This window comes from Gallus gallus, chromosome 15 (genome assembly GCF_016699485.2).
Source record: "Gallus gallus isolate bGalGal1 chromosome 15, bGalGal1.mat.broiler.GRCg7b, whole genome shotgun sequence".
Taxonomy (NCBI): Eukaryota; Metazoa; Chordata; class Aves; order Galliformes; family Phasianidae; genus Gallus; species Gallus gallus.
In genome coordinates this window covers 12,308,193-12,322,335 of record NC_052546.1, presented here as the reverse complement: position 1 = coordinate 12,322,335, position 14,143 = coordinate 12,308,193, and the positions used below count along the sequence as shown (strand labels likewise).

Genomic DNA, 14,143 nt, shown 5'->3' with positions numbered 1-14,143 from the left:
CAGCCCGCCCTCTCCTTTTGTTCCAGGCTGCTCTCGCTGCGCCCCGCGCCTCCCGGCCCCCCCAGCCCCGCACACCGCCGTGGATCCCCGGGGAGCGGAGCGGCCCCCCCGCATCCCGCGTCTCCCGAGGCCTCGCCGCTTCTCGGCAGAGACAGTTTGTGTCTAACAATGACCCCGGACAGCCACTTTCGCTCTCTCTCGGTCGCACACGCGCACACGCATTACAGACACCGACGGACATACATGGCAATGGAAGAGCTGTTACCTTGCTTGTTGAATTCCATGCAATCAATGCATCTCCATATATATATGTATGTGTATATTTTCCCCCTTGGCAATGGAAATTACAATGGGATCAGGCTTCTCGTGTGCATATTTCCTTTTATTTATTTATTTGCGGATCAGCATGTGAAAACCCAGCCTGGAAGAGAAAGCTCTGTCCAACGCAAGCTGCCTGCCTGCCTGCCTGCCTCTCTCTCTCTCTCTCTCTCTCTCTCTCTCCTGCTCTCTCCAAACACTTCCAGGTTGTCAGACGCACCAGAAAGGATCCTGAGACCAAGATAAAGCCCCCACCCCCACCCTTTTCTCAGCCTGATCTGGAAGATGCACTTTTCCCCACCCTACTCTTTCTACTTCCCCCTCAAAATAAAAAAATAATAATTAAAAAAAAAAAAAAAAAAAAAAAAAAGGAGGGGGGAAGAGGACGGAAGAGAGGAAAAAGCCAACAGCACCCCCTTCGAAAAGAAAATGGGAAAAAAAGTTCCGGGCGGGCTGGCAGCGGCCGCTCGGGGCAGGTTCGCAGCGCGGTGCTACGGCGGACTGCGCAGAGCCGGGCGAGGGGTGCGGAGCGGAGCGCGGAGGGGACGTGGGCTCGTCCAGCTCCGCTCGCCAAGTGCCGGGACCCGCTGCCCAACCAGCTGGGATCCTGCTCCAGAGAGACTCCCTCACCCGGCCCTCCCGCCCGCCCCCTCCCCCCCAAACCTCCTTTTCCAGCCTATTTTTCTGGCCGGCAAACAAGAACAAGGCACAAAGACAATCGCCAAACTCCCCAGCAGCCCTCCCCCTCTGCCTTACCTCCTTCCCTCCCTCCTCCATCCATCTCTCCCAACCAAAGAGAAAATTCAGCGCCTGGGAATATCCCCCTTCCCCCTCACCCCTTTAAATAAATCGCTGGCTCTGCTAACCTCACACAACCCCCGCCCCCCCCACCCCACCCCCCCGCCCTCAGAGGCTGCCCAGAGGTGTGGATGCGAACCCATCTCTATCTTTGCTCACAGAGGCCTTTAAAAATAATAATAATAAAAATCCACAGTGGAGCGCGGAGGGGGGGGAGCGCGAGAGATCCCCTCAAGTGGAATCTACTCGGTATAACCTGGGAAAAGGGATGGAACACGACGGAGAGGGACTGAACCCACCAAGGCGAACCCTGCAGTGCCTGTCGTCCCCCCGAGCCCCTCTCTCCATCCTCTCCCCCACGCCTCACCGCGCTGCCCGGCTGGGGTACGCAACCCCGCAGCCTCCGCTCTGCTCAAATAATCAAACCGTCAGCGAGGAGCGGGGACGTGGTTTTATCTGCCTCTTCCTCCTCTCCCTTCTCGCTCTCTTTTTAATGTATTATTTTGAGGGTAAAGTTGAATAGGTCAGCGCAGGGTAAACAGCCTTCCTGTGGCATCCTGCAGCCTGAAGAGAACCAGATTGGCGAGTCGGATTTTTGATAAGACTCGGAATAAATGGCATGGTTTAGATCTGCTCTGCCCACCTTCCTCCTCCTTCCACCCCCTCCCATTTGCTCTACACCCAGCCCCCCCCCCCCCCCCCCCCCCCCAAACCTCAACCCTTTCCTTTTGCATTTCGCGGAAGTTACAGCAGAGCTACAGCGCTGCTCAGCTCCTCGGGGCTCGGGGACACCACAGGCTCTGCGAGTTGCAGGAGAAAACAGCGGGAGAAAAGTCCGGGGGGTGAGCGGCCGGGGGGGCGTGTGTGGGTGTAGCTTGGCATCTCCCAAAGCCCCCCCCCCCCCCCCCCCAGTGCGTGCAGTCCGACAGCTACCGAGGAAAAACAGCGAACGGTAAACGATTGCAAATCAGAATAATAACATAACTGCACTTGTAGCCGCGGAGAATTAGCCAGCCAGCGCTACTTAAACAAACAGAACAAAGCTTGTCCCGTCTTTCATTATTTTTAGAGGGGAGAGAGCCGAGGAACTCTTCCAAACACAAACAAACGAGCGAACAAATCGCGCCGTCCTTCTGCGCGGTGCCGCGGCCGCTCCGGCCTCGGCCTGGGCGACAGCGGGCACGGCCCGGGCTTCCCTCCCACCGCCATGGAGAGGGGAATACAATTAGCTGAGCCTGGCCGGGCTGCGAGAAAGCCGGGCCGAAGCGGGGGGACGCGGCTGTTGGGAACGCGCCCCTGCTAAAAGCAAGCCAGGGGAGAATTATTGTTATCATTATTAATAATTATTTCATTAAAAGATATCCAAGCAACGAGGTAAAAGATTGCCTACGTAGAGGAAAAAGGTTGCCCGCACCTCGTAGTGAGGGAGAACGCGACCCTCCCCTCCCCTCGCCAAAAAGAAGGCAAAAGTGGAAATCTCGAAGTTCGCAGAAGCGCCCTCGAGCGCGGCTGCCGCCCGGGGAGCGCTACTGGCGCGGGTCGCGGACTCACCTCTGCAGCGCCAAAGAGGCTCGCAAACACCTCGAAGACAAGTTGAAAACGATGCAAATAAATCGAATTTATTTCCGTCTGCAGATTGGGGGGTGAAGAAGAAGGAAAAAAAAAATGCCGGGATAAAGGAGGCAAGCCCAGGCTCCCTAGGATTGTAATGTCAAGGCGAGGGAGCCTTCCAGCTAGAAGCCGATTTGTGGTCTCAAACAAATTAAATATTACTGTTTATTACCAGCCATACTCCAATAAAATAAAGAGAGTTCAAGGCGATAGCTGCTATCTCACGAGCTTTGCTCCTATAGGACACGGAGACGTCACCAACCACGCAACTGGCCTATTCTGTCATGGTTGACTGCAGCAGTAATGGAAGGTTAATTTGTATTATTCTCCTCTTTTAAAGCCCTATCAGTGAGACTCCTGTGTTTTTTTGGTTTTTTTTTTTCCTGGTTTTTTTTTTTCCTTTCCCTTTTCTTTTTTTTTCTTTTTCTTTTCTTTTTTTTTTTTTTTTTTTCCTCCAAAGAAACCATTCGGCTCTATGCAAAATACACTGAGGCTGCACGCACCCTCTGTATGCGTATGCATAGACACGAATGCATCACACAACGCACGCACAAGTATGTACGTGGGTGTGAGGGAGTGTGCGTTCTATACGAGTGTGCATCACCAAAGAGAGCACGGAGTATCTGGAAACTCCGGGAAAATCCACTCTTGGAGTGGAAAAGAGGGAAACGAGTAGCAAAGCTCCCGCCTCACCAGGAGCAGCTCGCTTAATCCAGCGGTCCTGGCACGGCTTAGATTAGTTTTTTTAGGAAATCAATTATTGTTAATAATAATAATAATAATAAAAACACTCTTGGAGAGAAACTTGTCAAATGAATGCTCAGGCGCCTTTGGAAGCAAGCACTCTGGGCTATATATAGTAAATGATAACCTGGTTATTTGCACTGATTCGAGTGTGCTTCGGGAACCAATTATTTTCTCTGATTTAAAAAAAAAAAGTAGGAAATCGAGGCGATTATTTGCCAAATGAGATCGATAAGTTAAAAAAAAATTAAAAGAAAAGAAAAGAAAGAAAAGCCCCAAACCCCCAAATGCCTCCGAATGCAGTCGGTGGCTGCAGTGGAGCCGTCGCTCCCACCGCCCTCTTCCCCTCTCCCATCGCTCCCTTAACCTGCGCGGGTTTCGCGATGCACTCGCGGCAGAGATTTCGCCAAAGATGCTCAACCGTTGTTTCCTCCAACAGAAAGAGAGAGGAGGAGGAGGAGGAAGAGGAGGAGAAATAGGGAGAGGGAGAAAAAGAAGGAGCATCACTTAAAGAAGAGCGAGAAGTTGCTGCAGGACTGGGTAAGTGTTCTCAGCGGGGTCCCAGGCAGCTCCCGCCGAGGGGCTGCGGGCAGCTTTCCCCCCCTGGCACAGCCCCGGCTGCGTGTCCATGCTGCCTCCCCCCTCACCATTCCCCCCATGCTACTCCCTGCCCCATTCCCAGCCCTGCAGACAGCCAGGCCTCGGCAAAAGACAGCAGCGAGGATGACAAACGGGGGGCGGGGAGGAGAAGCTCCATGTCACTCTGCAAAACCAAAACCAAAAGAATACCAAAAAACACCCCATCGGGATGCGGCGCGGGGACGGCTCTCCAATAGCCCGAGGAAGACCTCGCACTTTGCATCGCTTTCCTTGCTCTGCTTTGGGGCAGCCGAACGCACCCCGCACAGGGAAATCCACACAAATGCATATAGGTGGGTGTGCACAGATGAGTGTGAAAGCACGTGCGGCTTGCAAAAACACGCGTGCACGCGATGCCTTGTGCAAATGATGTGGGTGTGCACTGCGCGTGGAGCGCGTCTGAGCGCAGAATTATAGAGATGGGTGAATATTCCCGAGTCCTTCTGTCTGTACAGACGGCACATCACAAAAACCCCCACTTCGTGAGTGTGCAAATAGCGAGATGGTCGTGCACACTCGCACAGCAGCACTCGGGCCCCGTCCGTTACACACACCCGTGACTATTTACATCCTCCTCCATGCTTTACGCCCACATTTTGGGTGCGTGCAGGCATAAATCCGCCCCCACCTTCAGCACGGCGTTAGTGCCGATCTCTCCCCCGGGTGCGTGCAAACTCGTGCACACCCAAAGGCACGGCCGTGTACAAACGGACGTACTCCATAGGATCCCTCACCGCACCGCATCCTGTGGCGCCCGCCCCGCGGCCACTTACCTGCGTGTGCGGGGGGGTGCGTGGCTGCGGCTCCTCGCTGCGATGCGGACAGCAGGGTCGGCCCCCGCCTTCCTGCCCGGAGGAACCCCCGCACCGTGGGGCCGCATGGCGGCAGCCCCCCGCCCGCTCGCTGCCCTGGAGGTTTCTCCTTGCTGGTTTTACCCAGGAGAGGTGGAGGGAGGGGGGTGGCCGGGGTGCCGGCTTGCAGTGGGGTCGAAGTGTCAGCAATAAGAAATAGTGCCGAGCGTGAACTCGCTCCCCCCACCCCCGAACACACCCTTTAAAACACCACTTCGAGGGTCGGCGGTAGCACAGCCATCGGCCCCCGCGTTCGGTCGCCGCTGCTCGGGAGAGACCGCGCCCGGGGCCGGCTGCGCTCTGCTCGCAGCCCGGAGCCCATAGAAAGGGAGCACTTCTTTTTTTTTCCTTCCCATAGATTTAGCTCCCCCATAGCAAGAATACTCTTTTTCCTTTTTTTTTTTTTTTTTTTCTTTTTTCCTTCAATTTTTAGGCATTTTACTTCCCCTCTCCGATTAATTCTTCCCTGATTGTTTTTTTTTTTTTTAATATATGTATATACATCCTTTTTTTCTTTTTTTCTTTTTTCCCCTCATACACGCTTTGGTGAAATACGCACCAAGTATATGAAACCATCATCCCCTCTGGAAATACTTTCATCCATTCACTATTATTCTTTTTCCTTTAAAGTGCCGGGGCAGAGACGCTCTGGATGGATTTAAGGGTTTATCAGAAACCCTCAGTCTCAAAGTAACGCTAATACAGTTCTCTTCGTGTCAGTATTTCCATCGCTAAAACCCCGCATTTAGTGCTCTACAATTTTGCCCCCTCCCTCCCCCCCCGGATAGATGTGTGGGTCGAGCTTTTTGTTTTACGTTTAGCAGCTGCAGGTGAACAGCATTTCTCTTTAAAAGTTTGCGGTTTCGGTCCTTCTTTCTGCCCTTCTCGTTACTTAAAAATAAAGTTTGCAATTAAAAAACACCCCCCCCCCCCCCCCCACACACACACACACACAGTCTATTCATTTCCCAGGCGAACTGCAGACTTTAAAGCAGCGATGGGAAGGAAGCATAGAGGGCAGAGGCAGAGCTGCAAAGCCCCCTCCTCAGCTCTTCCTCTGGGCACAGCGCTGCCCAGGTGAGGGGCCGCTGGGTTTCCCTTCCCATTCCCCCTTCTCACGGTGCCACCCGCGGTGACTTCGCGGCACAGAGTGCCCCACGATTCCCTCCCTGCCCCACTTGATGGCTCCTGATGGAGCGGGGCGCGTTACTGATGCCGGAATAGAGCCGCTAATCTGCTATTGCCAAACAGGGTGTCAGTCAGGACTTTATCTCGGGCCGAAGGAGAAAATAAAAGAAGATAAGGCCTCGCTCTCACCCTGGGAAGAAAGCTAATGGGGCAAGAGGGGGAAAGTCTTCAGCGCCCCGTGCCTCTCCCGGATAGTGTTCTTGTAGTGACCTTGAGCTGCTGCCGGGGTGGGCAGAAGGGCCTGAGCCGAGCGGCTGCTCCCATCCTCTGCCCGAGGGACACCTGCGATTTTCAGTTGTCCCCTCCTTTGCCCCAAGGCGGCCCCACCGCCGCCCGTGGAAGCCGACCCCCGGCGTCGCGCAGCCCCCGGGCCCGCTTCCTCCCTCCCTGACATCCTTCCTATTTTTTTTCTTTCTCATCTTCCTCCTTGCCAATCCCTCTCTCCTTCTTCCTTCCTTTTCTCGTTTTTCCTTTTTTTTTCCCCTCTCCCCACGTCCTCCATCTTCCCCCCTTCTCCCGCCCCCGCCCCGCACAGCGAAAACTCAGACAAGGCTGGCAGAGCCGTCGTGAGCACATCCTTCACCTTAACCGAACCTCACAAATTTCGGGACCCTTTCCTAGCCCCATTACCAACCCCACTCCCAGACTCAATTCCCAGCCCCGTTCTCATCCCCATTCACAGCCCCGCGTCTCGTACTACGGCCGTAACCCGGCTCCGTGTGGCTGCCCCGGGCATCCCAGAAATACTCGCTGTGCTCAAGGTGAAAACACAGATTATACATATCACCTAAGCGGCTCCTGAAAAGTTTGGTTTGTTTTCTTCAGCTCACGTTAAGCGCAAAAAAAATAGAATGGGTGAAAGGGGGCATTCGCTTTCACCAAAAAAGAGCATTTCCCCCCGGTCCATGCCCTCGTCCTTTGTGCAAAGGTTGGATGAGGCCAACGTGGTAAACGCGTAAATCTGTAGATCTGTGAGCGCAGAGAGGAGCTGGGATTGGGACGGGCAGAACCAGCGGCTGCAGGCGGTGAGGCCGGGCCGTACTCTTACTGCCGGGACTGGGAGATATCCCGAGAGCTTTTATCCTCACAGAGGTGAGGATCCGGGTGCGAAGAGCCGCTCTGGTTGGCACAGGGTTTGGTGAAGCCAATGTCTCGCAAGGACACGTGCACGCGCACCTCTACATCGCAGTAAAAATTAGACCTTTTCCACGTGCACCGAAACGGATATGTGCTTGTCTCGTTTGGTCCGGACGGAGCAGTGGCTGTGTGCACAGAAAAACGTGCTTCGAGAGAACACTCGGAGCTCATTCCGTGCCCGTCTGCTCTGGGAGGCGGACGTGCACGTTTACCTGCTCGGCTGCGCTGTCGCGGGCTGCGGGAGCGGATCTCCTGCCTTCGGGAGCACACTTTAGGCATCACGCGATTGGAAACCATTCGTTTCCGACGAATATTTTCTTTTATTCGGGGAAAAATAATCTGCTCCGACCTCAGTGCCAACGACTCCGAGCAGAGAGCCGGGCGTTACCTGCGGGTCCGGACTCCGAACCCCCCCACCCGCACCCGTGGCCGCAGCAGCGTCGCTCGAGACAATGCCTATTTTCTGTCATTAATAACTCGTTTCTTTAAGGGAAAAAAAAAAAATCTCGTTTGGATTCAAGATTGTTTTTTATGATTCAGTTGGACAAGACGGAACACATGTTAGTTTAAGCAGGTTCATGAAATAGCTGTAAATCAAATAAAGTTTACGAGTTTAGCAGGAAATACTGAATAGATGAAAAAAAAAAAAAAAAAACCCTCAGCCGAGGCAGAGAACAGCGGGCTGAAAGAGCCGGTGGAGTTTGTCCTGCTCTGTGTTTCTCTCTGTTCTCTCGTGCATCTTGCCGATTAAAGGCCTCGAGACCCCGTGTTGGCGCCAAGTGGCATGTTATTAATCAGTTATCCGTAGGTTCAGTCCACATAAGAGAGAAATTTAATCACCAGAAACCAGACCCGACATAAAAGAGAAATCTAAAATCAATTCCCGCCCGCCCCCCCCCCCCCCACCTCCAAAGTGATCGCAACGAGCAGAAGCAATCAGGATCTCGCTCCTTCTCCCTTAATAGCACCGCGCGAAATGCGAACTTCTTTGGGCTTTATTCCGGAGAGCATTAAGGTATAAAAAAAAAAAAAAAGGAAAAAAAAAAAAAGAAAAACAAAGCAACTCTACAGAGGAATTTTAAAAAGAGGGGGGGGAAAGAGAAGAAGAAAAAAAAAAAACACCAGAACCCGAACAAACGAGGACCTGCCACCACAATGCAACATGCGTGTCCTTGATCTCACTATAAAAACGTGATGGGGGAGAAACAACCCAGGCGGAGCCTTTCATAATGAATATATATATATATATTCCAACGAAACGCGCTGTTAAAATGACTTTCGAAGGCTCCCAGAGAGCGATCCCCCACCTCAGATGCCTGCAGGGGTTCCAGCCCCGGCCCGGCTCCTCTGCCCGTCCCGCAGCCCACCACCCCGCCCCTCCCCACCCCGCGGGATCCCAAAATGAGAAGAACCCGGCAAGGTTCGGCGGGCTGACAGCGGTGCTGCTGGGGAACGCGCAACCCAAAACTCTGACCCTCCAAATCCCGAAACTGAGCGCTTCCTTTGGACATTTCCTCCCGGCAGCAGCACCATAGTTCTCTCCTCCAACGCATTTTGGGTGGAGTTCCCCAGTTTTTGGCTAGGCCATAAACTTCTCGGCCCTCCTTGCTGTCTCGGTAGAGGGACAGGCGGGGACGGTGCCCTCTTTCGGGGGGTGATAGCAGGGGAGACGGACCCGAAATATCAAACACAGGGACAACAACATCCCGTTATCCCACTCAGAGGATCCCAAACGCTTCCCTGCTTGTACCCCTGGGACCGGCCCCACACTGCTCTCCCAGCAACCGGGCACGGAGCTGTGGATCCCACGCGTGTTTTGCGTGAGCAGCACGATCATCTCACCGAAGCAGGGCTGGGTGACCCCCCCAGCTCCGGGATAAGGCTCGGGGTGGGGGTGCTGCGCCTGTCACTGCTTCCACTGCATCCCTCCTCACCTGCACGGGGAGCCGGCGGCCGGGGAAGGGCACCCAGGGAAGGCTGAGGGGGGAGACGGGCACTCGGGGATATATTTGGAAAAGAATTTCCAAGCCCTTCCAGCAGATCTGTGTGAAAGGTACCGGCCCGATCAGAGAGGCTGTCCGGGGGGCTGCCCTTCCCCGTGCCCCACACTGCCAGCACTGCCTCACATCGCTGCCAGTTTCCGTGTCCCGCACCCGGGGGGGTGGCATTTATTCGGAAAGGGAACAGGATGACACACACACGGAGATATATATATATGTATATATTTTGTTCAAAGCCTTGTGTACCCACGTGCAGAGAGAAGCACTTCGCCCCGGTCTACCTCCAAAGCCCCAGTGGCTAAGGTTAAAGCAAACGTCCCCATCCGTGAACGAGGGGCTCTTCGTGGAGAGATTCCCACCTTGTCCGTGCCAGCCAAATCTGCTTATTCTGCCTTAAAAAGAAATAATTAAAAAAAAAAAAAATAGCAAGGGCTGTTCTGTGTGTCTCGACTTCGGGTGAACAAAGGGTGAGGGAGAGCCCCCCACCCCCCGAGGCCCCACTTGAGCAAGCCCGCTTAGAATGGATGAGTGAAACCCGTCGTTTTCTCCGCGTTTTCCCTAATCTTTTCCCTCCACCAACTTTCTCTTCCAAAAAAAAACCTAGAAAGCATCGATTTGGCTTTACTTGCCTGACCTTTTTTTCCCCCCTCCACGCTGTATCTGATCGTTTTCTTACAGCCCAAATAGACTGGAAACCACAGAGAAAATAATCAAAGTGCAGCATGTTTTCCCACAGTAGGAATGCATGTTAGCACTCTCTCCACGTCTTGATCCTCTGTTTGCGTGCGGGTATTCAGACGGAGATGCGTTCGGGGCAGATCTCGCACAGATGCAGAACGCGTTCGAGTCATCCGCGCCCCGATCCTGCGAGAGCCCGAACAGACGGGGGGAGGGGGCGATCCCGTGTCCTCGGAGTGCGGTCTGAATTTTTGTAGGAAACACCGAAAAATACGCCCGAGAGTGGGCGCCCGGCCAACTGCTGCGCGCACGCACCGCTGTATTCGTACGCGCCCCCACTCGCGCACCGCTCCCACCCGTGCCCGTGGGTGCCACGGCGCCGGGCAGCCCTGCCCTAAGAGATCACCCCGTGCCGAGGATAGGGATGGGAAACAGGGAAGGGGATATGAAGGGATTTGCTCTCCTCCGCAGAGACCCATGGCTCCGACCCACGGGCGCGGGTTCCTCTCTGTGGGGAGGTGGAGGAGGAGGAGGAGGGAAGAAGACTCCTTCTGGAACAGAAAACGGTTTTCCAACCCCCGCTCGCCGCCGAGCCCGGCCGTAACCCCTCCTCTCCCCTCCTCCCGCAGCTGCGCGGCGTAGGTAGCTGCAGATAAGTGAAAGTGGTATTTTTATAGGCTGATAAAAGAGACTTATCTCGGCTTTCCCGAATCTGACAAAGATTCCCTAATTGGTCATTTGCCCACTGCGGCTTTCCCAGCCCGGAGTGCGGCTATTTTCAGCCGTCCGAGGGGAGTCGGCCCCGCTCCCAGCCCCCCTCGGAGTTTTCCCGGCCCGCTGCCTCCAGACAACGATCACCCCTCAGCCCGAGGCCGCTCCGTGCTGAAACGGGGAGAGCATATCAGCTGTTTGCTGGGTCCTTCCTGACAACCAACGCTTTCAAGCAGAGCTGAGGCTCTCTCTTGTGTGTGGACAGAGGGTAAGGATGCGCATTTTTGCACAACCCCATCCCCCCTGACTGATAGGGTGAGGCGAGGAAATAGAAATTCAAGATGAAAATTAAGCGGACACTTCAAATACAAAATTAAATAGACCATTTAATAGAAGTTCGCTTTCTGTGCATCCCAGGGCACTCCTGGGCCCCCTCAGGGCTGGACAGCTGCTACCCAGCCCAGAGCAGCATCAGCAGCCTTGGTTCGATGCTCACAGCTCCACTTCCTTCCTCCCGCGTTAACAAAATAAAAACCCAACAACAACAAAAACAACAACAAAAAAAACAACAAAAAATACCCCACAACCCAAAACAAAACAAAACAAACAGAAAAACAGCAATAATAAAAAAACAGTAACCCCCAAAGCACAGAGGAAAAGCACTCATTCCTACCCACCCAGACCTTGCAGGCAGCTCACATCACAAGCCTTGAAGTGAGCTGGGAAGTCACCCACTACACTTATTTCTCATTTTCCTTTTCTTTCCTGGGGAAGGGGGCAGGGAACTGAGGGATTAACGGCCCATCTGACCTACCGGTGCTGTACGCACATGAATCAAGCACAATCAAAGGGCCCAGTGTCAGCATTAGCTTGACCCCTCCGACTGGCGTGGGGCTCAGTGCGCGACGATGCCTGTTCTGGCCAGAGCAGCAGAACCCTTCCCCCGGGTTATTAATGTCCCCGAGGGCCCTGCCCAGCCTGCGGGTTGGGGTTACAGCCGCTCTGGGTGTGGGGATGCTGGAAGCACAGGGGGCTGCCCGGCCAGCCTCACTCCAGCTTCACCAGTAGGATGTTCCCACTCCTTGGAGTCCGAGCACATCTCGTTGATTCAAACTGTCCACTCAGAATCACAGGAAGGAGGAAGGAGAGTGTTTTGTTTGTTATTGTTATTATATCTTTTTGTGCAAAAAATTATGTCCTTATGCTTTTTGTCATTCCAGACTTTGTACGCATGATTTCACTGAAGTGATATGAAGGTAGAAGCTCGGGTTTTCCTTGGATGCTCTATGACTGGGAGCAAACCCAAAGCCCAAGGGAACAGGCAAAGGCCCAGCCATGCCATGCAGTGAGTGAGCACACACATTGTGCTCCAGGTCCAGCCTCAATGCTCTGTCTTCCTTCATGGATCTTCACAAAAGGTCTTTTAAGCAAGTCTCCATCAGCAGAGCACTTTGTGTGAGCTGAATCAGATTCGAGAACTTCAGAAGATACTCCACAGCCCCTCTTTCCATTGAACATTCCTCACACTGGAGAAGAGCACACGAATTAGCAAGTGATCGTGGGGAGCAAAGCTATGGGGCCATTGCTCTGCAGGAGATGGCTCTGAGGGAATGTGCACAGTCCTGTCAAAGTTTCAGGTTCACCCTCCATTTAAATGTCACATTTAATGGAAATAGTGCACCCTCCTCTTCTCTCCTACTGCAACCTGGGCTATTTTTATTTCTTTCACGCACATTTTTACTTAACACTGGCTTTTGCTTTTAACCTGTTCTTTCCAAATACATATATATATAAAATTCTCCTGTTAAAGAAATTGATGTCAACAGTCTCTCAGCAACACTTGGCTCTTCAGCTGTAATGGGTTCACTGTCGTTGGATCTTGTCATTTTTATTTTTGCCATGACAACCATTTGGGTGAGAGGGAAGCCAGTGGGAGCAGGGCTGGATGATGTGGGCTGGGAGGGCTGGCATGTAATTGTCCTTGTCCCTGTCCCAGCTCTGAGCAGGGACTGTGCTGTTTCTGGTTCTCAGCAGGCTCTCTGCCACCAGGTTTTGGAGGAGCATCAGCTGCTGTGTTACAAACTGCAGACAGCACTGCACACGAGCCACCATTCTGGGGACAAAGCCAAAGCAGAGAGGAAGACACCAGGCAGAGCAGGGAGGACACTCACTGATGGCATGCACTGCAGCTGCAGGGCTGCATCCTTAACCCATGGAAGTCCTCAGCTGGGACCACAACTTCTTGCCCCATGGCTGTACCAAAGAGTGTTCTGCAGCACTTGGAAATATTTGTGTCCCATAGATATCACTGACGTCATGATGAAATCATGGGATGGGATCAATAGTTTGATGTCCACTTCCATGTCAGCTGGGTGGAGATTCCTACACCCCCGCTGGCTTCCCACAGCCCTGAGGTGTGGCTCACCTTGTTGGGTTGCTCCTGTGATGGTTTGGTGGTGTCTGTGTACTTTCTATTGCATAGGTGTTCTTATTACAAGACCAGCACACGTCCCATGCTGTCAGTTGGTCCCAGAGTAGTCCCCTGGTGAGCTCTGGGCGCACACTGCATGCATCAACCCTGATCCCCACATGTGATAAAGGTCACTGTGCCTAAATAGTTGGTTAGGAGCTTGGAAACTCCAAAACTGAACACGTTCTGTGCAATTTGGAGCCATTTTTTGAAGAATTGTGGGGCCATTTGTAAAATGATGGTGTATGATCTAAGAATTTGAGAGAGCACATATCCATCCCTTCCTAGCCTCACTCTTGACTCTCTCCAGACCATATAGATGGCTTCATTAGTAGTGCTGGAGTCTTGGCAACATCTAATTTGGGTAAGATGTTCTCAGAAATGCTCAAAAATCCATCAGCTTCTGATTAAACTGCAGCCTAGCTAGCTCTCCCTGCAATTACTGCCATAACCGAGACCAGAAAGTCATAGCAAAGAGAAGGAAAAGAGAGAAACCATGTTGGGACTACAAGAAACAGAAGCAAATTTGCCCTGAGAACAAGTCTTTCAGTATCCATGAGTTGGGTTTAAGTGGCACTTAGCACTTTTACAAGCCCTGTGCATCACAGAGCATTTCAGCAGAGGCAGAGAGCAGCTGCGTTGTGCAAATTCAGCCACGGCAGTTGTGCCAACCCTGAGCAGGGTTCCTCAGGCCAGGACCTCAAGTAAACCCTCCAAAAAGCTTTGTCTTCCTTTCAAAAGACTGAGACAGATTATAAGCCATAAATCCAATGTATCATAGCCGTCCAGGGACCCTGGCAAGGAAACGAAGCAGCTCGAGATGCCAGATGTAAGGGTAACCTGCAGAGGAACCTCTAGCCAGGTCACGGTGGGAATCAAGCACCTTACTCATGGCAGCATTGCTGCAAGATAAAATAAAATAAAATAACCTTTCAATTTCTACTTCTACAGGAAGTCCCTAGCACACATTTGGTGCACTTTACAGGATGATGATGACA

General features: G+C 52.9%; 1 protein-coding gene across 2 annotated transcripts in view; it reads right to left on the bottom strand.

The window, feature by feature from the left end:
- Nucleotides 1-5,005, bottom strand: part of TBX5 (T-box 5) — a 40,990-nt gene extending 35,985 nt beyond the window's left edge. The window contains 1 exon segment of one of the 2 annotated variants that reach the window (NM_204173.1): nt 4,884-5,005. Coding sequence is in view for 1 of the 2 variants with exons in the window: in XM_015294831.4 (XP_015150317.1) it covers nt 266-284 (19 nt within the window). In the remaining variant the exon portion in view is untranslated. 2 annotated transcript variants of the gene reach the window in all.
- Between the last annotated feature and the right edge of the window lie 9,138 nt (nt 5,006-14,143).